Source organism: Prionailurus viverrinus, chromosome A2 (assembly GCF_022837055.1).
Source record: "Prionailurus viverrinus isolate Anna chromosome A2, UM_Priviv_1.0, whole genome shotgun sequence".
NCBI lineage: Eukaryota > Metazoa > Chordata > Mammalia > Carnivora > Felidae > Prionailurus > Prionailurus viverrinus.
The window spans coordinates 126,806,287-126,829,734 of NC_062562.1; the positions used below are offsets into that span (position 1 = coordinate 126,806,287).

The window sequence follows — 23,448 nt, forward strand, 5'->3', positions numbered from 1 at the left end:
GCCCTCACCCCTCTCTGTAACCTATTTCCCGCACTTTTCCACTTCTGGCTTATTCTGCTCTGACTAAACCAACATCCTTGCTGTTCTTTGAACAGGCCAATCCTACTTTCTACCTCAGGGCTCTTCCACATCTTGTTTCTCTGCCTTCAGTGTTCTTCCCTGAGATTTCCTGATGGCTTGCTCCCTAACTTTCATCAATTCTCTGCATAAATGCTGCTTTTTCAGTGAGGCCTTGTCTGGCCACCCTATAAACTCCTTCCGGGCCCTACCTTGACTCTAAATGTATTAAGTTCTGTGAAGGTAGCAACTTCATCTTATTCACTGTAAGCTCATTTCTTAGAACTGCATCTGAAAACTGCATCCAGTATTAATGAATGATTGAACAAACAATTTAAAAAATGTATATGACTTAGTGTTTAGTTGGGATATTTTGAATTTCAGGATCTTTGAAGTTTTGTTAATCTTTTCTTCTTGGTTCATGATGTTTTATAAATCACTATTTAGAAAAACTGAAATAATTTTAAATTTGAGAATTTTTGAGGTTTTTAATTTGACAATTATTTTATTGTTTTCTAAAAAAGTTTTTTCAATGTTTATTTATCTTTGAGAGAGAGAGACAGAGAGAGACAGAATGCGAGTGGAGGAGAGGCAGAGAGAGGGGGAGACACAGAATCCAAAACAGCCTCCAGGTTCTGAGCTGTCCGCACAGAGCCCGACGCTGGCCCGAACTCACAAACCAGGAGATCATGACCCGACCCGAAGGCAGACGCTTAACCAACTGACCCACCCAGGCGCCCCAATTTGTTGGTTATTTTCATTTTTTTCTTGAGCAGAATTTTTAAAAATTATTAAATTAATATGTGGCTTTACACAAAAAGGCATAAATTTTAACTTAAAGCTTGATGAACTTTTGTATATGTATCCATATATCCAGGTAATTACCACCTAGGTTAAGATATTATAGTACATTTCTAGCACCCCAGAAGACTTCCTTGTGCCTCTCAGTATTACACCAAACCCCAAATATAAATAGCTTTCTGACTTCTGTTTCCATAGATTAATTTTGCCTGTTCTTGAATTTCATTTAGACGCTATACTCTTTTGTGTCTGATTTTTTTCACTGAAGACTATATCTGTGGTATTTGTCCATGTTGTGTACTGTAGTTTTCATTGTTGTATAATATACCATTGTATGAATATATCTCAGATTATATTCTATTGTAGGTAAGCATTTGGGTTTTCTTTCTTTTTTTTTTTTTTTTTGTTTTTACCAATATGAATATTTTTGTACATTGTTTTAGTGGACCTAGGGACTCATTTCTGTTGTGTGTCTGTGCATATTAATATAAAGGTATTTTATTGTTTCAGTTAATTTGCTTTCATATAAGATTGAACATGTCTTCTGTAGTTACTAACTGTTCAGATTTCATTGAAGTGTTTTGACCATCTTAATATTTCCTATCTTTTTCTCTTTGATTTGGAGGAGTTTCTTATCTAGATAATTGTCCCTTATATTTCATACATTCAGGATAATTTCTCTCAGGCCAGCATCTGTTAAAGACAGTGTGAGAGGCGCTTTGTTAGAATTCTTTTTACATTTGCCTGTCTCCAAAATAATTCTGTTTAAACTCACTTTACCTTCTCTTAAGGTAACATTTTGAAAGTGTTCTCTTCTATTGTGAACATCTTCCCAACTCTCTCTCTGTCTCTCTCTGAAAACAAAAGAGTAATCAAGGCTTGAGAGTATCTATAGTAAGATTTTTTTTTATTTATTTTTAATTTTTTTTTTCAATGTTTATTTATTTTTGGGACAGAGAGAGACAGAGCATGAACGGGGGAGGGGTAGAGAGAGAGGGAGACACAGAATCGGAAACAGGCTCCAGGCTCTGAGCCATCAGCCCAGAGCCTGACGCGGGGCTCGAACTCACGGACCGCGAGATTGTGACCTGGCTGAAGTCGGACGCTTAACCGACTGTGCCACCCAGGCGCCCCTATAGTAAGATTTTTAAAACAAAGTCCTGTGTACTACTATTGGATTTCCTTTTTACCAAAAGTAAGACCTATAACATCTGAGAACTAGATGGATTCTCACTAGAATCCCAGAGAAGTACCCATTCCTGACTGCACCATGGAAGTATTTCTTGATATACTGGAAACAAGTTCAAGATCCTCTAAACTCTTCTCTTCCCTTACCCAGGAGAGAACATAACATGTTCTGAGTCATTCAGTGGATTTAGAAAATAGAGTATACTTTTCTTTTACAGTTGAATGACTCTTCACCAAGTCCAAAAATGTAGCAGATAATCTCCTTTGGAAGCTCATAAATTCTTTCATTGGAGACTGGTCAGAAGTATTATATCTCAGCCGAGACATTTAAGACCAGGAGAAACATAAAATCATGAGTTTCAAAAGACAAATGTCTACAATTTCCCTGACCTGAAAGCTGTCTGGACCACTTCCAACTGTCAAAAAAAAAAAAAAAAAGACAAAAAGAAAAATCCTGTGATGTAGCCAAATAGGGAGTGAAATTTTAATAAAGACCGTGATCTCATAATCTCCTCCCTGAGTATTTTTTACTTATAAGAGACTTGTATCATTAATAAGAAATTCCTTCACATTTGCAGTCTTGGAATGAAGGAGAAGCTGTCTACATTGGACAGAGAGATGGTTCTGAGCTTCCTCTGTATCAAAGGTTCTGATTTGAATGAAGTTTTCAGTATTAAATAGAAGTCCTTTGGGATTGATTCCCAGTGTGCTGTCGTGAGCCTCAGGACTCTGGCTCTGCAGCTCCAAATGTGAGCCAACACTCTAGTTCCAGAGTTCTTTATACCAGTGGTTTCCAGACTTGAGAGTCCATCACTGGAAGACTTGCTAAAACAGCTTACTGAGTCCCTCTCCCCAGAGTTTGCTCTTTAGTGGGTTTGAGGCAGGACTCAGAGAAGTCATATTTCTAATAAGTTTCCAGACTATGCAGCTGCCAGTCAGGATACTACGGTTTGAGAATGAGTGCTCTGTAGTCTTTCTAGCCTGATACAGACTGATTTCATCCTGTATTTCTGGGAAGATTTTAGAGAGGGTACTGTTTATCCTTAGTTCTTTCAGAATATTTCACATTGAATGAAATAGTACCATATTTTCTGTTTTTATTCATATATTTTTTTAATAGACTGATTAAAATGAAGTGATAGAAAAAAGTGAACGCTTGTTCCACTTCATGTTCCAATCTCAAATATAGGTCCTTAGATTAACAAAGTTTTAAGAAAAATATTACATACAGTGATGCATGTACAGTAGTAACTTTTATAATATTGTTATATTTGAAAATTTTTGGATCATATGTCAAGTCAGTTGAAAGGTTGCCAGCTATCTCCAAGGGAAAAACTGCCCTTTATTCTGGGACTAAATCAGTTCTAGTTTCTTTTGTGAAATGAGAGTGTTAGATTTTTTTTTTTTTTTAAGTTCTTAGTTGGCAACCTTATATTGGTCCCCTTTAAAATTTTTTTCTTGGGGCAGGGGGTGCCTGGGTGGCTCATTCAGTTAAGTGGCTACTTCCACTCAGGTCATGATCTTGTGGTTTGTGAGTCTGAGCTCCACATCGGGCTCTGGGCTGACAGCTCAGAGCCTGGAGACTGCTTCAGATTCTGTGTCTCCCTCTTTCTCTGCTCCTCCCCTGCTCGCACTCAATCAATCTCTCTCTCTCTCTCTCTCTCTCTCTCTCTCTCTCTCTCTCTCTCAAAAATAAATAAACATTAAGAAAATTAAAACTTTTTTCTTGGGGTGCCTGGGTGGCTCAGTCAGTTAAGCATCTGACTCTTAATTTCAGCTCAGGTCCTGATCTTGCGATTTGTGAGATCAAGCCCCATGGGCTCTGTGCTGACAGTGTGGAGCCTGGTTGGGATTCATTCATTCTCATTCTGTCTCTCTCCCCTCAACCCACTCAAGTATGTGTGCATACACTGTCTCTCAAATAAACTTAAAAAACCCTTGTTTTTCTTGGTTTGGAAAGTCCTAAAAATCACTATTGCAAATTAAATGGCTACAAAAATTTTAGAGGTGAAAACAGGTGAAAGCAATGAATCCTATCCTATCCCTAGGGTAACATTTTATAGACTCCTTGAGACATTTTTATAAAGCCCAATTAGGAAACTCTCTTGTTGGTGTTGGTCCAATATTGATAGTTTTTTAAAGCATTCACGGGACAGACATTTGAATATCTTACTCCAGGTTTGGGGGCTACAGTGATGATGGACATAATCAAATTTCTTAACGATCTCACAATCACATGATTTAGTGAGAATATTGCTGCTGTAATGTGTAATAGAGGTTACCTTGGCAAGGTAGATTTTAGTGAAGTAGTAGGAATGGAGGGCAAGATGGCAGTGGATTGAAAAGGGATGGGGCGCCTGGGTGGCGCAGTCGGTTAAGCGTCCGACTTCAGCCAGGTCACGATCTCGCGGTCCGTGAGTTTGAGCCCCGCGTCAGGCTCTGGGCTGATGGCTCAGAGCCTGGAGCCTGTTTCCGATTCTGTGTCTCCCTCTCTGCCCCTCCCCTGTTCATGCTCTGTCTCTCTCTGTCCCAAAAATGAATGAACGTTGAAAAAAAAAAAGAAAAGGGATAGTAAATGAGGTCATGAATGGGATGGCTGTGAAGAAAAGGACAAGAGGGAATACCCGGAGGTTGAGTGTAGAGTACTGAGAGAGTTGTTTGGTTTTTATTTCCAAAAAAGACCTGAGAATGTTTATATCCAATGGAGAATCAACCCCTAAGAGATGAGAGGTTGAAAATAAACTGGAAATAGTCTAAATGGTTGTCAACATGACTCTGAAATGGAGTGATCACATCCCTGGTATATATTGAGAAATGAGCCTCGGGAAGAAAGGGATCTGTTCATCGGAACAGAAGGAAAGACTGTTGCATCAAACAAATAGAGGATGCTCTTGTCTTCATCTAGAGATGAGGTACTTTGCTGAGCGTGGTTGGAGAGACAGTAACGTAGAGCTAGAGAAGAGCCATTCTGGGAAATGAAAGAGGCATGGGACTAGTGAGCACATAAAAGCATCATTGGATAGCAGGGAAATTCCTGTCAAATTGAAGTTCATAAATTTTGTGTAACAAAGATATCTGGGCTGGAAAAGAAAAAGAAATAAAGGGTTTAGGAGGGGGGTTGCTAATAGAAAACGAAAAGGACAAGACATTTAAGATCTCAATTTAAGGAGGTGCAGGGGATTGAGGTGTAGTGATTTAGTGTAGCAGGCAGGATTCGAATCTTTGGATCAACTTTATTAATAAACTAGGTTTGGGTCTTGATGAGAAGTAGTCTTTAGGCATAACTATTCTACTATTGGTCATTGCCTCTTAGTTTCTTGTGGAACATAATGAAGTATCTAAGATGATACTTATCTTCTCAGCCATTAAATAGAGTAGGTAGTGTTTGTGTTTGAGTAAGTGGAGTATCTCAGGCTGTTTAAGTCTCTTGTTCCACGTCACTGCAGAGCTTTGGCTGTAATGCCACCTTCTGAGCAAGTTTAGGTATAGAGGTAACTCCTGACAAAATTTTAACCCTCTCCTTGAAATTTAATACAGTTAATTGAGTAACACTTTTTATTTACATTAACAAATAGCTCTTAAACATTGGTTAGAAAACTTCAGTTATTTAACAGTCTTTTAAAAATAAAAGAAATGAAGCTATGGAAACACTGAAGATTTGAGTTTGTTGTTGTTTTTTTCCCCTCAGATTGGAAAACTGAACAATATTAGAAAAAAGAGTGCCTTACATTTCTGGGAGTTAGGAGTCCAAAAGAGGCCTCAGTAAATTAATTATACATAAACAATATAATGGGCTTTAGTTTTATTTTTCAGAAAGAAACATAATTGAAAATGCCCTTGATTCATTCCTTCAGCATTAAATTATGCATTTAATGTTAGAGAACTTTTGAGTGATGCCATAAAATATGCTTATGTGACCTGCTTAAGTAAAGTGCATGGGAAAATGGCCATTTGGAATAGATTTCTTAAGAAAAGTTTGAAATTCCTGAACTTGAACTAATTTGTTTTCCATGGATCCCATGAGGATACTTGCAAAACCAGATGATAGGATACAGTCAGATCCTGTGAATGGCACTAGTTTACAGTTATGTTTTCTGGATCTCTTCCATATGTTGCCTTCTTTGTATTTGACCATGTATGGATACAAAGAATTTCATAGGCCAGAAAAGTGGCTTTTATAAACAGACTCTTTAAAGTACAGATCTTAATTTTTCTTACATCCATAAACAATTAAGTTGTTAAACTGATTATAAAAATAAAAAGGAAACAACGGTCTTAAAATATAAGCTGGTATGGTGTGTGATTAGTATACAACCTATTACTGAAGATAGAAATGGCCTTTGCTTAGTAACAAGGGAACCAAAAGTGGTTTGGGGTAAAGTTGGGGAGATGATTCATGTAGAACAAATATATCCTGCATCAATTTCTAATATATAGTACTATGTCATTTAAAAGAATTATTAAGTAAAGGGTAGTATGATTACTTTGGGTAGTTCTGCTTCAGTGACCATTAATGAATAACCTATTTTTATGATGGAGAGGGAAGCCAATTCAAGATATATCAAGATGTTGCATTTGACCAGATTGTCCTTTAAAAAAAAATTTATATAATGACAAATAACTAGATTGTCCTTTAACTAGAGGACAACCATTTTTTATTTTTATAAGATATGAACTTTGTAAGCCACATAACATCTTTTTTTTTTTTTTTTTTTTTTTTTAGTTTTGATAATCTAACACTGATGAGTCTGATTATTTCCTCATTTTGCCTTCCTCATAAGAGTAACCTGGTATCAGACTACCGGTATTATCTTAGCTACGTGGTATGAAACAGTGGTCTCCTATGCAATGCACATCCATTGTTGGTACTGAAAATGGTCAGAAAGCATTAAGAACCCTATTTATTGATGTTTACTTTTTTAATCTAGAGAGAATTCATATTGTTAATACTTATTAACAGATTTCCAATTGTATATATTTGGTAGATAAATAAATACATTTGGGATGTTCAAAATTTTCACTGATAGTTCTACAAGGATTAAAGCAGTTTAGTAAAGAGCATTGGTATAAAAGATAAGACCTTTGCCTCTTATTTGTCTAAAAGATTAGAAGTCAATAGACATGCATATCCAAATCTCAGGCAGTGTTTTCAGTGTCAACAGTTTTTTTACATGATTTTTTTTTAACAAAATAACTTGATTGCTATCGACCTGCACTGTCCAATCCAGTGTCACTAAGCTACATGTGGCTATTTAAGCTAATTCAAATTAAATAAACATTCAGCTCCTCAGTTGCTGTAGTCACGTTTCAAGGGCTAAGTAGCCACATGGGCAAGCATCTAATGTATTGGACAGTGAGGGTACAGAACATTTGCATCATCTCAGAAGGTTCTATTGGACAGTGCTGCTACAGACTTTCCTACTCAGTAGTCTTAGTCTCAGTTCCTTGGTCTCTTCATACCTCAGCTAGCCTCTGTAAGAACATGTCAAAAGGGAATGGAAAGACATCATTTCTGTAAGACTGAAAGGTACACCCAACTTTTTCTACCTAGAAATTAGAAATTTTCCTTTCCATACTCTGTTAGCAGACATAAATAGTTGAAGTTGCTTTTCACATATTGATGATTACATTTTTTCCTTAAGTCTAGAAGTACTTAATTCATACCGTCTTATGGCAATTAATATTTAAAGTTTGAATCTAATTCTTCCCTCTTAAATTAGCCTACCAACGTACCTAGAGCCTCTAGTCCTAGTAAGCCCTTGATGTAAATGTACATTGAGGGGTGCCTGGGTGGCTCAGTCAGTTGAGCGTCTGACTCTTGATTTTGGCTCAGTTCATCATCTCAGGGCTGTGGGATCGAGCTCTGTGTTGGTCTCTGTGCTGAGCTTGGAACCTGCTTAAGATTCTCTCTCTCTCTCTCTCTCTCTCTCTCTCTTTCTCTCTCTCTCTCTCCCCCCTTCGCTCCCCCTCTCCCCCACTTGTGTATGTGTATGCTCTCTCTCTCTCTCTAAAAAGATAAATAAATAAAATTAAATTTAAAAAAATAATAAAAGTGTGCATCAGATGAAAGCCTGTGTTTTTCTGGGGTCATTATTCCCCTTTTCTGTTTAAATCCATGTTTACTTTATCTAGCAGCAGCATATGCCCAAGATGAATGACTTACATGTTCTGATGCAGAGTTTGGGGTTACAGAAAATCTTAGATTGTAGGAGGAATTGTTGTTATTGTTCAAGTCTAATACCCTTTCTCAAATAGAACATTCTTACAAATTGTAAAGAGAACCAAAGATTTTAATCAGAGGTAGTAGGATTTTTTGTTTTTTTTTCAGTGCCTGGACCTTTGCTGATCACTTTGGTATAAATGTGAAATATTACATTTGAGAAGAGAGTTGGATCTTAGCCATAACATAAACACAAGTGTAAATAATTATGGCCATACTGAGAAAGGTTTGGGAATGTAATAAGTTCACTTGAGTAATTGGTTTGGACCAAACTAGATGGAAATAGTTCAGAAAAGCATTTACTGTAAATGGTAGATTAGATGTACTTGTTTGGTTAATTGCATTTGATTTCTATGAATTACTGAATCATTTAAGCATATTGTTTATTTGTGTTGTTAGACACACATTAGATCATATAGGCATTGTATGGCTTTAGTGACTATTACTATTTTATCAGTTCCCATTTTCCTTCTTTATGTCAACTATAAGCCATAAACCCACTACTTACATATGTGCCTTTCTTTCAAGTAACCAGGATTTCTCATATCCACAATAATTGATTTTAAAGAAAATGTGGGTAGATTTAGTTTGCAGAAAATTTCCCAGTTGGTTTTGATTAATGCTCATCTCCCTGCTTCTTACCTTGTAGGAAACCACAGGTGTAATATATGGTATTAATATCTGTGCCAATAATTCTTACAGGTGGAACAGTCCAAAGTTTTAATCAAAGAAGGTGGTGTTCAGTTGCTGCTCACAATAGTTGATACGCCAGGATTTGGAGATGCAGTGGATAATAGTAATTGGTAAGAAGGGTTTGTCATCACTGCTTTATATTGATTGCATTTTGGGTATCGGTGGTTAGACTTTTTCTGCTTAAGATTTTTAAACTTCTCATCTTAGCAGAGGTCACTGAACTTTCTAGTGATATGACTTGAGTTCTTACACCAACTTTGCCACTTACTTGACAATGTTACTTAATTTCTTTGAACTGATTTCCTTTTCTATAAAATGGAGGTAATACCTATCATAGAATTATTTTGAAGACAAATTCTAAAGCAACATGGATACAAGAATTCTCACTATAAGGAAGTTAAAACTTCATTTTCTTCTATAATTTTATCCACTTATTGTATATATTATTTTCTATCCCATCCTAATTTAAATCTGATTTTAAATGTTCCATTTCTCCATAAGTCATAAGTTAAGAAAACATCCATGGCATTCTATTTAGAAATAGTATATTATAAACAATATTTTTCTTTGTTTTTGAAGTAAATTTCTGTTAACTTTTAAAACAAATAAGTTCATCATGAAGTTTTTGTATAACTTAATCTTTTAATTTGAAATAAAAACCTCTGTACTTAATGCAGATAACATAATTTGGTTGTGTTTTGACGCTAAATAATTAATTTTTTTCCATTTGGAAAGTTCAGAAATAATGAATCAAGATGTATCCAAGGTGATAACTACTTGTTTTTGAATCAGTATATGTAGAATAATTTGAGATATCTTCCACTGGTTTGATTGGTTTTGCCTATTTAAAAATATTGATTACTGTAGCAGTCCTCAGTTGTGCATTCATATGTAGAATTGCAACTTAATTATTTTATTTATCTGCTCTTTATAGCTGGCAGCCTGTTATTGACTACATTGATAGTAAATTTGAGGACTACCTAAATGCAGAATCTCGAGTGAACAGACGTCAGATGCCTGATAACAGGGTGCAGTGTTGTTTATACTTCATTGCTCCTTCAGGACATGGGTCAGTACCTTGATACTTCTGATAATCTGCTGTTGTTTATTATGACTGAACTTTGGGGATATATTTTAGTTATCCATATCTCTGTGGAGTACATTTAAATATATCAGTTGTAAAATCCCAAATTCTATACAAAAATGGCTTATAAAAAACACGTTGTAAGTCCTAGATAAGTTAATAGTAACCTTCATGTGTAGGCTTTTTTTTTTTTTTTTTTTTTTAACCTGTTCATAAGGAGCAGTGTTTCCATCATGGTTTAATGTTTCAATGTGGCTAATTTAGCTTCCTTTTGACCACTCTACCACAAATTCAACTACCAAATAAGGGGAAACAGCTATAAAAATTAGCTGACACAAATTTTAAGAAACTTCAAAGATGAAAAGATGTTTTTACTATGAATCTGATAGAAAAGGTTACAAGAAAGGTTAAGTACCAAAGTTCTTAGTGTGCCATTTCTTTCTTCGCTAAATTTCTTTGGCTTGTGTTTCACCTTAGCTATCACAATCATATTGTTTAAGTTTCGTATCATCAGTGCTACTCTTCTACTTATTAGGAGTTAAGGTATAAGTGTCTTATATTCATCTGATCTGATTATTTTTGTTAATATGGCTAGCTTGTATTCCTTTTTTTATTGTTTGTACTTCCTCTGTCATCTGAGTAGATATATATGTCGCTGTCAACTGCAGATGTTTGTAATTACTCTTCTTCAATCTTTTTCTTTAGATAGATGACTCTGTATAGCTCAGCCACCTGATGATCAGAGCCACTATCTCTCTACCAGAAGGAACTGGGATATTATACAGCATCAGACTAAATAGGATTACATCATCTAACACCCAGGTTACAGTCGTATAAACCAGTTGCTTCATGAGAGTACCTTTCTCTTCCCTTTTCTGCTTCTTTCTCGATCTTTTTCCTAGAAAGGCTAATAATGCCCATTATCACTATCGTGGTTGAGCAACAAGTCTGAATCATGTAGTTTACCATTTTTGCACTGTCAGATTATAGTGACAAATGTTTCTTTTTTTTATTTCTAATATTCTTCTATAGTGTTCTTTGAGGTTTACATATTGTATAAAATTGATTCATCAACTTAAAAGGCTTAAAAAAAAGATCTCAAAAACATAACACACGGGCACCTGGGTGGTTCAGTCAGTTAAGCATCCAGCTTCGGCTCAGGTCATGATCTTGCGGTTTGTGAGTTCAAGCCCCCATTGGGCTCTGTGCTATAGCTCAGAGTCTGGAGCCTGCTTCAGATTCTGTGTCTCCCTCTCTCTCTAACCCCTCCCCTATTCACACTATGTGTCTCTGTCTCTCAAAAATAAATGAGCGTTCAAAAAAATTTTGTAAAAACTAACACCCTGTGTAGCTTTTCTTGAGTACTTGCTAACTTCTTCCTGATATATGTATGTATTAATTTATTTTTTATTCATTCTAGTTAACTTGCTAGGGCTTTTTCCTAGAAGACAACAGAGTAAAATCTTAACTTTTATTTATTTATTTTCATTTTTTTAATCTGTAGTTTAGTCAGTAGAAATTTGTCAGTTTATATCCAGTTTTATTATTTTAGATCTTTTGGACTCTCTCCAAGATTTAGTAATTCTCATGAAACCACATTCCTTCTATCTCTGGGGAAAAGTACATTTCTTAAAATTGCATGGGAAATGAGATTTAAAAATTTTTTTTTTTTTTTAATGATTCAAACAATGTGTGGTAGCTTTGGGCCATTTCATATTTGTTACAAGGGATGGGAGTTCAAAATTTTTATTTTCTAGGTGTAAAAATGTGCTTTTGAATAGTTTCTCATCTAAACTATTTTTAGACATGGAACAAAGTTTTGCCCATTGGTAGGTGCTACTGTGTATTAAGTTAAAGAATAAAACACTGAATTTTATGTAGAAAATTCCTGATCTGCTCACTACAGACTAAAATTGTAGGCAGTCTGAGAGATGAATCAGGGCCTTTCTGTCTTATCTGGGTAGTCCTTTTTGGAGAGGTCCTGTTGTGGAGTAATTATAAATCGGTCCAACATTGTATTTTCAGTGTTCCCCACCTCACCCCACCACGTATCGTCACTAAACGACTGGTAGTTGCTATTAAGTTTAAAAGCTGACTTGGAACTTGAATTTTAAAATGGTATTTTTACCCTTTTGAATATTGATTGCCACTTAAAAAAATCAGTTTCATTCAGTGAGTTTTATATGGAAGGTTTTTTTTTCCCTAAGAAATATATGTATGTGTATATTAAATATTTGTCATTTGCCCTGTAGTCATTTTATTTATTTTGCTATAGGCTTTGAGGTTCAATAGTTTTCCCCCTCTAATATGGGTTTATCTTCTAGAAATTCTATAAAGGACTTTCCATTGTTTAAAAACAACATTTAAAAACTAAATTTCTTGGAAAAGATGACCTGAAATAAAACTAAACGGACAGAGGAAAAATTTCAACCAGAATGTAATCTACATGTGAACTAAATGTTTTCTGCTGTTGACATTTTGTAAGCTTCTGAAATTTGTATTCTAATTTAAAAGGGCAGAAGGGGTTTATCGGGGCTTTTATAAAGATTTTACCTTTTTTTTCTAAAGTTTAATTTTTAAACTGATTTAAATGTTCTTTGGCCTGGTTTTATATTTAAGAAGTTGACTTTACCAATTTCCTTGTCATGGTTGTTTTTTAGTGTCTTTCTCTTAAAAAGTTGAGATTATAAATATTCAGCAAGTGCTGTTTTACTGTTAAGTGTAAAGCCTTGTTAACTTAGATTTTGATTTTAATATTTTGTATTAAACGCTCTTAAGATGTATTAAAATTTCAGAGTAACTGAATTCTTTTGTTTCTGGTTTAATGAGGTGGTATTCACGATAATTTAAATTTGTTATGAGTAGAATCTGGAAAGTGAACTGTAAAAATTTATAGATCTGAGATTGATTGATTGGGCCATGGCTTTTATATTTAGTGTTGTGTGTTATGACTGATGAAAAGAAGCAAAATTTAAGATTTTTTGGAGTTGGATAGGTTCTTTCAGTTAGCCTTTGTGAATAAGAGTGCTATTTATAGATAATACAGTGTTATTCCAGTGACAGTCTCTTTTCTGTAGTGTTCCCTATTCTCTGAATGCCAGTATCACATTTCAAAGGATTCAGGATAAGGAGAATTAGAATAGAAGGTAGTTGTCTTCTCCGTATCTGCCTTCCTACTTCATAGCCCTGTCTTTCTGTCAGTCAGTGTCACTACCACAAAGAGGTATAGTATCATTTATTACTTGTTAGTAAAAAGGAATACCTCTTTAGTCTCTGGGCCCCTGTTCCTCCCAACTTTGTATATTTATAAACACACGCACACACACACAGACACACGTGACCTACATGTAACTATAGTACTCTAAGAGAACTCTAACAAGGACTTTCTCTTTATAATGTTAGTAAAATTCATAATGAAACTAGATCTTTATTCAATTTTTGTCATGGTTTATAGGTTAAGGAATACCAATTTAGAATGATATTTCTAAGCAGAATACTCCCATCATCTTCATTTATTTTTATGGAATATTAATTTTTAATGTGTAGTCTAGATGTGAGGAATTTCTTGGGTTTTCATTTAGAGTTATTTGAAAACATAAAGAAAATCACAGGAACTTACTTTTTTGGTCAACAGATATTTGGACAGCTTCTCAAGTGACACTGTACTGAGTGTTGGAGATACAGATGAATGAGACAAAGGTCTTGCTCTTAAGGATCTTCTAATGAGAAGATGGGGAAAACAAATATACGTAATTGGCAAATTAAGTGTTGTGATCACTTAGAAGATGACTAGGTGTTAGGTTGGAGATGGATTCCCAGAGGAAATGAGAATTGTAAGCCAAGTCCTAAAGGACCTATAGGAATAGGGATTAGGCAAGCCAAGTAGAAAGGGGATGGGAATGGAGAGTGTTTCAGTCAGAGGCAGTAGCCAATGACCAGTGATCAAAGTATGGTTCTTTCAAGAAATCATGGGTAGTTCAAAAAGGAGAATTACAAGCAGGAGGTGGCAAAAGATGCTACCAGATGCTAAGCGATGAGAACAGCCTGAGAGGCTATGTCTTCACAGGCCTTGTAGGCCATGCTAGCCAAGGAATCTGGCCTTTAGTAAGGTTTTCAGTCAGAGAAATGACTCATTCATATTTGGAGTTTAGAAAGAGCTTTCTGACTGCAGTGTGCATGGTTTGGAGGGAAACCGGATGTATTCTAATAGTAGCCCATACCAAAGGTCTTCATGGCCTGACCCAAAGTAATATATTTATTTGTTCAGCAGATCTTGTGGAATCTTTGGGAGTGAGAATTAGAGGAGGGAGGAATCCTGGATTTCAGCCAGGAGTAATTGGATGGATTGTAGTACCATTCTCAAAAATAGCACAGAAGAGGAGAGAAAATTTGGGGGTTCAGATGAGCTTTTGATTTCGAGGAGCCTCAATGGGGTGTCCAGGTGGTATTTCCACTGGGTAAATACAGACTGGATCATACAAGTGAGATCAAGGCTGGGTGTGAAGATTTGAGATCTACAGAAGATGTTAGAAGTCACTGTGGTTGATGATAAGCATACAGAATGTAAAGAGAGAAGAGGACCTAGTAGAGTATTCTGAGGAATACAACACATAAGAGACTAGCTTACAGAGAAGATCCTTAAAAGTACCCTTAGGGAGTAGCTTGTGAGAGGGTAATGTCAAATGCTGCATAATGGGTAAATTTAAAAAATAATAGTAAACACCACAATATTTAGGAGTTATTGATGCTAATTATATTAGCAGCATGAAAGTATTTCATGACCACCCCCTTTTTTTTTTATTAGTTTTTAAATGTTTATTCATTTTTGAGAGAGAGAGAGACAGAGTGTGAGTAGGGGAGGGTCAGAGCAGGAAACACAGAATCTGCAGCAGGCTCCAGGCTCTGAGCTGTCAGCACAGAGCCCACTGGGGGACTCGAACTCAGGAATGGTGAGATCAGACCTGGGCTGAAGTCGGATGCTTAACCGACTGAGCCACCCAGGTGCCCTATTTCGTGACCTTCTTGGAAGTATGACAGCCAAGTGGAGGCAGCAGCCAGATTGCAGTGGGTAAAAAGGGATGATGAAGATGGTTCCCTTTTGAGCCTTTTATCTGAGAAATAAAGATGGAAGCAAGAATGGAATATGGGAGTCAAAAAGGACAATCTTTTTATTGAAAAAATCGATTTCCCAAATTTTGAGTAGTATGTATAGAGGCTATTTTAGGAAAACCTGTTAGGAGCATTTCTGGTTTTCCTAATTCCTCTGTAGAGCCCAAACCCTATGACCATCGTATTCAAGGGCAGGAGTCAAAGCCTTCTTAACCACTTCAGTGCTTAGTGAGGTCCTGTTCTACCTGGCCTAACTGTTGCTGGCCCAGTACATCATCAGAGAGTGTTTCTGATAAGTAAAGTCATTCCAGTGTATTTAATTTAGCACTGGGGATGTGAATGATCTCTTCTCACAAATTGATAATTCGGTCATATTAAATATTGTGTCTTTCAGACTTAAACCATTGGACATTGAATTTATGAAGCGTTTGCATGAAAAAGTGAACATCATTCCACTTATTGCCAAAGCAGACACACTCACTCCAGAGGAGTGCCAACAGTTTAAAAAACAGGTGAGCAAAAGAAGCTTGAACTCTTGAATTTCTCATACCATTCATGTAATTTGCAGTTTTTGTATTTTCAGTATAATGTGTTACAATGTATTCCTCTTGCTACTTTATTATATATTTATTTATAATGTATTAAAAGTAACTATTTAAAATTTCTTGCCTTAGTTTTCTCCTCAAAGCTATTATCCATTATCACAGTGCCTTTATCCTTTGTCGACTTAAATATTTTAGGTGTTTCTGTTACAGCCTCCTCTACCACTCTGCTCCACACCCTTTAGGATTATTTTTTTAGACTAAATTTCCAGGAAGAGGATTACTTTTTGGAAGGGTATGATTACTTTATAGTTCTTTTTTTCCCCCATTTTGTCATGGTGCTTTCCCCCCAATAAAACAGATTTTTTTTTCATAATAGGTATATTTGTTTCAATGCCTTACCAATGTTGTTGTTTTTAAAGCTTTTTTGGAATTAAGTGGCACTTAATCATTTCTTTAACTTTTAATTTAATTTTCCAGAAGGGAGGAACACTTTGTAAAGCAGGGGTTTACTTTTTCCTTAGTGTGTTTGGTTTATTATAATATTTTATGAAATATAGGGTGGATTTCTGGAACTGTGCTCCTATACCAGTAGCCTATTTTTTATTTTAAGCCAAGCTATATTTTTTAAACTGCAGCTACTTTGTATAATACTTAAAAATAGGTCATAGAGTTATTATCTCTTTCTTTAAAGTCCCCTTTGTTTTTTCACTTTTTTCTATATGAATTTTAGAATACCTTGCAACCTGCTACAAAAACAAAAATCTGTTGAGATTTGCTTTGAAGTTGTGCTAAATCTGTACACTCTGGGAATGTTTTAGTTCATTTTTATTATATTTGGTATTTCTACTAGAAGTATATGTTTATTTACTTTACATTTATTCACTACCATTTTTATTTTTTCATGTGCTTTTTTCTAAGTTCAAATACTAATTGTTGATTGTGATCTCTCCTCTTTTATTTGTGATTTTATTTATTTGGGTTTTTTTTCTCTTTTTGATAAGTCTGGCTAGGGTTTTATCAATTTTACTAATTCTTTCAAGGAAACAACTCTTAGTTTTACTGATCTGTTCTATTGTTTTCAGTTTGTTTGTTTGTTTGTTTGTTTCTCTATCATTTATTTCTGCTCTGATCTTTATTATTTCCTTGCTTCTGCTGGCTTTAGACTTTATTTGCTGTTCCATTTCTGGCTCCTTTAGATGTAAGATTATGTTGTGTATTTGAGGCTTCTCTTGTTTTTTTGAGGTAGACCTGGATTACAATATACTTCCCTCTTAGGACTGCCCTTGCTGCATCCCAAACGATTTGTACTATTGGGTTTTCATTTTCTTTTGCTTCCATGTATTTTTTTAAAATTTCTTCTTTAGTTTCCTGGTTAACCCATTTGTTCTTTAGTAGGATGTTCTCTAACCTCTGTGTATTTGTGGTCTTTCCAATTTTTTTTTTTTTTTTTTTTTTTTGGAGGTGGGTAACTTTAAGTTCTATAGCATTGTGGTCTAAAACCACGGATGGTATGATCTCAGTCTTTTTGTACTTGTCGAGGGCTGATTTGTGACTCAGTATGTGATCGGTTCTAGAGAAAGTTCCATGTGTACTCAAAAAGAATGTATAATCTACTGCTTTGGGATGAAATGTTCTGAATATATCTGTTAAGTCCATCAGTTCCAGTGTGTCATTCAAAGCCATTGTTTCCTTGTTGGTTTTCTGCTTAGATGATCTGTCCATTGTTGTAAGTGGGGTGGTCAAGTCCCCTACTGTTGTTATTATCAATGAGTTCCTTTACATTTGTTATTAATTGATTTATACATTTGGGTGCTCCCAAGTTGGGGACATGCATATTTATAATTCTTAGATCTTCTTGATGGATAGACCCCTTAATTATGATATAATGCCCTTCCTCATCTCTTGTTACAGTCTTTAGTTTAAAATCTAGTTTACCTGTTATAAAGTATGCCTATTCTGGCTTTCTTTTGGCATCAGCGTGATAGATGGTTCTTCATCCCTTCACTTTCCTTCTGCAGGTGTCTTTAGGTCTAGAAGGAGTCTCTTGTAGGCAGCATATAGATGGGTCTTGTGTTTGTTTTTGTTTTTTTAATCAATTCTGATACCGGATGTCTTTTGATTGAATCATGTGGTCCATTTACATTCAGAGTGATTATTGATAGATCTGAAAGTAGTGCCATTGTGTTACCTATAAAGTTGGTGTTTCTGGTGATGTTCTCTATTCCTTTCTAGCCATTGTTGCTTTTGGTCTCCCCCCTCCCGGCCCCCCCCAAAGAGTCCCCTTTAATATTTCCTGCAGGGCTGGTTTAGTGGTCATAAACTGCGTTAGTTTTTGTCTGGGAAACTCTTTATCTCTCCTTCTATTATGAATGACAGCCTTGCTGGATAAAGTATTCTTGATTGCATATTTTTCCCATTCAGCACGTTGAATATATCATGCCATTCCCTTCTAGCCTGCCAAGTTCCTGTGGACAGATCTGCTGTGAACTTGATCTGTCTTCCCTTGTAGGATAAGCACTTTTTTTTCCCCCTTGCTGCCTTCAGGATTCTTTGTGTATTTTGTTAATTTGACTATGACACATCTTTTGTTGAATTTAATGGGAGTTCTCTGTGTTTCTTGGGTTTTGATGTCTTTGTCCTTTCCCAGATTAGGGAAGTTTTCAGCTATAATTTGCTCAAATAAACCTTATGCCCCCTTTTCTTTCTCTTCTTCTGGGACTTCTGTGATGTTAATAATATTGCACTGTAAGGAGTCACTGAGTTCCCTAAGTCTGCCTTCATGATTTAATACCTTTCCCTTTTCAGCTTCATTATTTTGTATAATTTTATCTTACATATCACGGATTTGTTCTCCCTTTTCGTCCATCCTCGTCAATTGCATCCATTTAGTTTTGCATCTCAGTTATACCATTTTTTATTTTAGCCTGACTAGGTTTTAGTTCTTTTATCTGTGTAGTAAGGGATTCTCTAGTATCTTCTATGCTTTTCTCGAGTCCAGCTAGTATACTTATGATTATTTTAAATTCTGGTTCAGTCATCTTACTTGTATCTTTATTGATTAAGTCTCTGGCTGGGACTTTTTCCTCTTTCTTTTGGGGTGAGTTCCTCCATCTTGTCATTTTGTCTAGGTCACTGTTTCTTTTTGTGTGGTTGTTAGGAAAGCCTGTTGTATTCCTGGTCTGAGAGTAATGGCTGTATTATGAAAAGATCCCCCACCAAAAAAGGAAACTATATCCTATTTCCCCTAGAGCTGAAGCTTTGCAGCATTCTGTGATCAGTAGATTTGGTGCATGCATGGGTTTTGTGCTGGTCTTTTGGGGGAGCGGCCTGCTGCATTGACTCTCAGGCAGATTGCCATGGTAGAGTTGCTATCCAGGGCACAGGGGAACTGGGTTTGGTGTAAGCGGCTGTTTTTCTCAATGAAGTTGGTCAGTGTTGATGGGGGGGTGTGGTGGAGAATGGTGTTGCCCCACTCTCCGTCCCTAGGGCTGGGAATCTCGCACCTGCCACTCCTCAGGAAGCCCTCACAGAAGAGCAAATGGTCATCCTTACTGTTTCCCCAGCTTCTGTCAGATCCCTGCCTTCATCCTGTTTTGAGTCTAAGCCATCTGCCTGCCAGGCAGCATGCACTCCTGTGTTTTATCTCAGGTGCAAGGCTTGGTTTCAAAATTCAAATCCTAGAGATTTGCCTGGCATCGACCTGCACAGATCCTCTTGGGGAGGGTCTTGCCATTCTGTGGCTGGTGTCAGATTATCCCAGAAAATGGTTGTGGGACCACGCACTCTCTTGGAGTTTATGGAGAACTTTTTTAAATTTTTTTTTTTTTCAACGTTTATTTATTTTTGGGACAGAGAGAGACAGAGCATGAACGGGGGAGGGGCAGAGAGAGAGGGAGACACAGAATCGGAAACAGGCTCCAGGCTCTGAGCCATCAGCCCAGAGCCCGACGCAGGGCTCGAACCCACGGACTGCGAGATCGTGACCTGGCTGAAGTCGGACGCTTAACCGACTGCGCCACCCAGGCGCCCCTATGGAGAACTTTTTTAGAGTGAGTTATTGGAGTGGCACCTGAGTGGCTCAGTCAGTTAAGTGTCTGGACTTCAGCTCAGGTCATGATCTCACGGTTTGTGGGTTCAGGCCCCAAGTTGGGCTCTGTGCTGACAGCTCAAAGCCTGGATCCTGCTTCAGATTCTGTGTCTCCTTCTCTCTCTGCTCATCCCCCTTTCATGCTCTGTTTCTCTCTCTCAAAAATTAATAAACATTAAAAAATGTAAAAAAAAGAATGAGTTATTGGACTGTATCTTTACCAATTATTTTTGTAAATTAAGGTGGAGATTTGGGATCTTTAATATGTAACCACTGCTTTTTTTTTGAGAGAGAAAGAGAGAACAAGCAAGCAGGGGAGGGACAGGGGGAGAGAGAAAGAGACTATGAGTGAGACTCTTAAGTAGACTCTGCACCTAACATAGAGCCCAATGTGGAGCTTGATCTTAAAACTGTGAGATAATGACCTGAGCTGAAATCAAGAGTCGGTCACTTAACTGACTGAGCCACCCAGGCACCCCAAGAACCACTGCTCTTAGAGCTGGCCCCTAGTATTTAGTTTTTTCTCCTAGCCATGTATTTGACACTTCATTTATTCTCATGTTTTTCTCTGTGGCATTTTGCCTCTACCTACTTTAGTAACCATGTAACACATTTTGTTTAGAGTGCCTTTATGCTGCTGGGGATCCCTACAAATGATAGTAGTGCTGAAATACCAGTAAAGGCAAGGACCTAGTTCTAGGTATATTGACCATCAGTTTATTATGAGTTTGAATAGGGTAGGTAGTTGAACATTATTTGGTTATCTGTGATTTGTTTAAAATTTGGAGTGATGTGGGGAAAGATAATTTAGTTTGAAGTAGGTCATTTCTGATGTTAATAAGTTGTCTTTGCATTCTCTTTATTAACTTGCTGGCTTCTTAGCTTGTGGGGCATGTTTTCTCCTTGTTTACTTGCTTCATTTTATATCTGTTGCTCTGTGATTTTGTGTACACAAATGTACACGCAAGGATATTTTCTGATCAGTGTGCAAATTTTTTCTCCTGGAGCCAGTGCTGTACTTAGTTTCACTTACTAATTTTACTAAAATTTTAGGTGAGTTTAAGTTATGTTGATTCATCTGAATAAAATAGTTGGTGAGAGTTCTATTTAGAGAAAGAATCTCAGTCATTGTGAGTAAATGATGTAAAACCATTATATAGAAATCAACTAGAGAAAGCCCTTTCTGGAATCTTAAATCATTTTTAGATCTCTTTTGGTATTATAACCATTAACTTATTAAGTAATTGGATTTTGGAGAATGGTGTTTATATATGAACTTAATAGTTTTTTAAAAAAGATCAGTATAGTACTTTGATTTTAGACTATAGTTTTGCATCATTGAAAAATAGTAAAGGAATTAGAGCTGAGGAATCAGGAATTTTAAAAGAATATAATACAAATAAAGCTAATGTACTAATTATGTGTGGTGTTCTTTTGCTCATTTTAGATAATGAAAGAAATCCAAGAACATAAAATTAAAATATATGAATTTCCAGAAACAGATGATGAAGAAGAAAATAAGCTTGTTAAAAAGATAAAGGTAGGTTTATTCACATACATATACTAAAATGTTTCAGGCCTTAAAGCCACTGAAATATTCACTGCAAGGATAAAAAAAAATCAGTGTTCTTAAGTAGCTGGCTTACAAAATGAATAGGGAGATTACTCAGTCTTGAATTCAACTTTGCAATTAACTAACTTTGTTGAATAGAGAGATGAATAGCATAATCTCTGTCTTATAATCTGTCTTCAGTTTTCAGTTAACTGGTTTTATATTGTTTAATTTTCCTCCTTAAAAAATATGTAATGAGAATGGAGAGGACTTGTTCCTAAGCACTGTTTTTGTATAGTCTTTGTTTAAGAGCCAGACAAAAATACGGGTTTTTTTTTTTTGTCTTTTATAAAAAACAACCAAAACCTATACCAACATAATTTTCTGTATTTTTATTTATTTATTTATTTTTAAATGTCTATTTATTTATTTTTGAGAGGGAAAGAGCTTGAGCAGAGGAGGGGCAGAGAGAAGAGGGAAACACAGAATCTGAAGCAGGCTCCAGGCTCTGAGCTATCAGCACCAAGTCCGATATGGGGCTTGAACTCACAAATCGTGAGATCATGACCTGAACTGAAGTCAGATGCTTACCTGACTGGGCCACTCAGGTGCCCCTGTATTTTTAATTTATAGTCATTTCCTAAGTACTAGTCTAGACCTAAAAGTGATGTATTAATTAATGGCATTATATAAGCAAATAATTACCTTGGAATAATGAAATACATGTACCTGACCAATGAAGAGTTTCTGAGGTTTTATAAAGTAGTCATATATTTTATATATTATTAAATATTTTTGGAAGCTACAGGAATTTTGAAAGATTGTACTCTGAGTTAAGTGTGGATAAATACAAATCCAGAACCCCAGATCTGGACTTTCAAAGGTAGAGTTTAGCACGTATAATATTCCATGCTTCCAGGGCTGTTAGAGTTGGTTTGTGGTAGATGAGCATGCTAGTTACAAGCCTCGTTTTCCCTCTAACTGCTAATACATTTTTTATTTCCTTTGAATTTTTTTCAATATGGGACAGCTTCTTTGGGGGATGACTTTTTAACATAATTTGATGAGTGGAGTATATATGCCTTAGGATTTTTAAATTTTCAGAGAAAATATAATTTTATTCATTGTTTATATTGGTGAGAATCCATGTAATGACAGTTTACTGAATAGTAATCGAATGCCTTATAAAAGTGAATACAGAAACTGTCAAGGTAATTTTTTTTTTTTTTTGGTAATGTGTTGAGTAATATAAATTTCTTTTTTCTTAAATTTGTGAGGACTACAGAGATACATTTGAACAAGAATACTTTGTTTTATAGGACCGTTTACCTCTTGCTGTGGTAGGTAGTAATACTATCATTGAAGTTAATGGCAAAAGGGTCAGAGGAAGGCAGTATCCTTGGGGTGTTGCTGAAGGTAAGGTTTTCTTCAATGAATGACTTTCTATAAGATTTAACAGTGTGATCAAATATTTGTATTTCACATTGATATATTCTAGATTTTCAAAGATAGTTCTGAATTCAGTTTCATTTAGCCTCATTTGCTCATAAGTACATTCTAGTTTTTCAGACTTTGTACATTGTCAGGTCAGGCAAGCATGCGCTGAATCCTAATTGTGATACTCTCCAAGTCACTCATCAGTGCCCCACTCTCCCACCTCTATCCCATCATTAACTCTACTCCTGTTTTCTTGTTTGAAAACATACTTAAAGTGTAAGAATTCTTTACTGTTTGAAAACAGTTTCAGAGAAAAGGACTCACTTTTATCTGAGTCTCAGATGGGTCTGGGACCTTCAGGAATGATTGAGAACAACTTTTCACTTTAAACTGAATGAAAACATTCATAATATTCTTTCTCGGGATAAAAATCAACTTTTTTTGGCATCACATTTTTAGGATAAAAAAAATTATTTGTTAAGAGATACTCTACTAATTTTGCAGAGAGTTTTAAATACCAATAAAATCTTAGTTTATAGCATCAAATTTCAGAAGTCTTCTTGGCAATAGACATGTTTCCCCAGATTTGTGTTTGTTATATTGGTTTAACCTAATATCTAGTCTTCTGTGTTCTAGTAACTTGGAACTAAGATTGAGTCATGATTATTTTTATAC

General features: G+C 35.9%; 1 protein-coding gene across 6 annotated transcripts in view; it reads left to right on the forward strand.

The window, feature by feature from the left end:
- SEPTIN7 (septin 7) overlaps positions 1 to 23,448 on the forward strand; it is a 119,431-nt gene that overhangs the window by 71,849 nt on the left and 24,134 nt on the right. For all 6 annotated transcript variants that reach the window (XM_047839463.1, XM_047839455.1, XM_047839472.1 and 3 more), the window contains 5 exons: positions 8,969 to 9,069; positions 9,894 to 10,028; positions 15,547 to 15,664; positions 21,232 to 21,324; positions 22,656 to 22,752. In XM_047839463.1, coding sequence (XP_047695419.1) covers positions 8,969 to 9,069; positions 9,894 to 10,028; positions 15,547 to 15,664; positions 21,232 to 21,324; positions 22,656 to 22,752 — 544 coding nt within the window. The remainder of the gene's footprint in view (positions 1 to 8,968; positions 9,070 to 9,893; positions 10,029 to 15,546; positions 15,665 to 21,231; positions 21,325 to 22,655; positions 22,753 to 23,448) is intronic.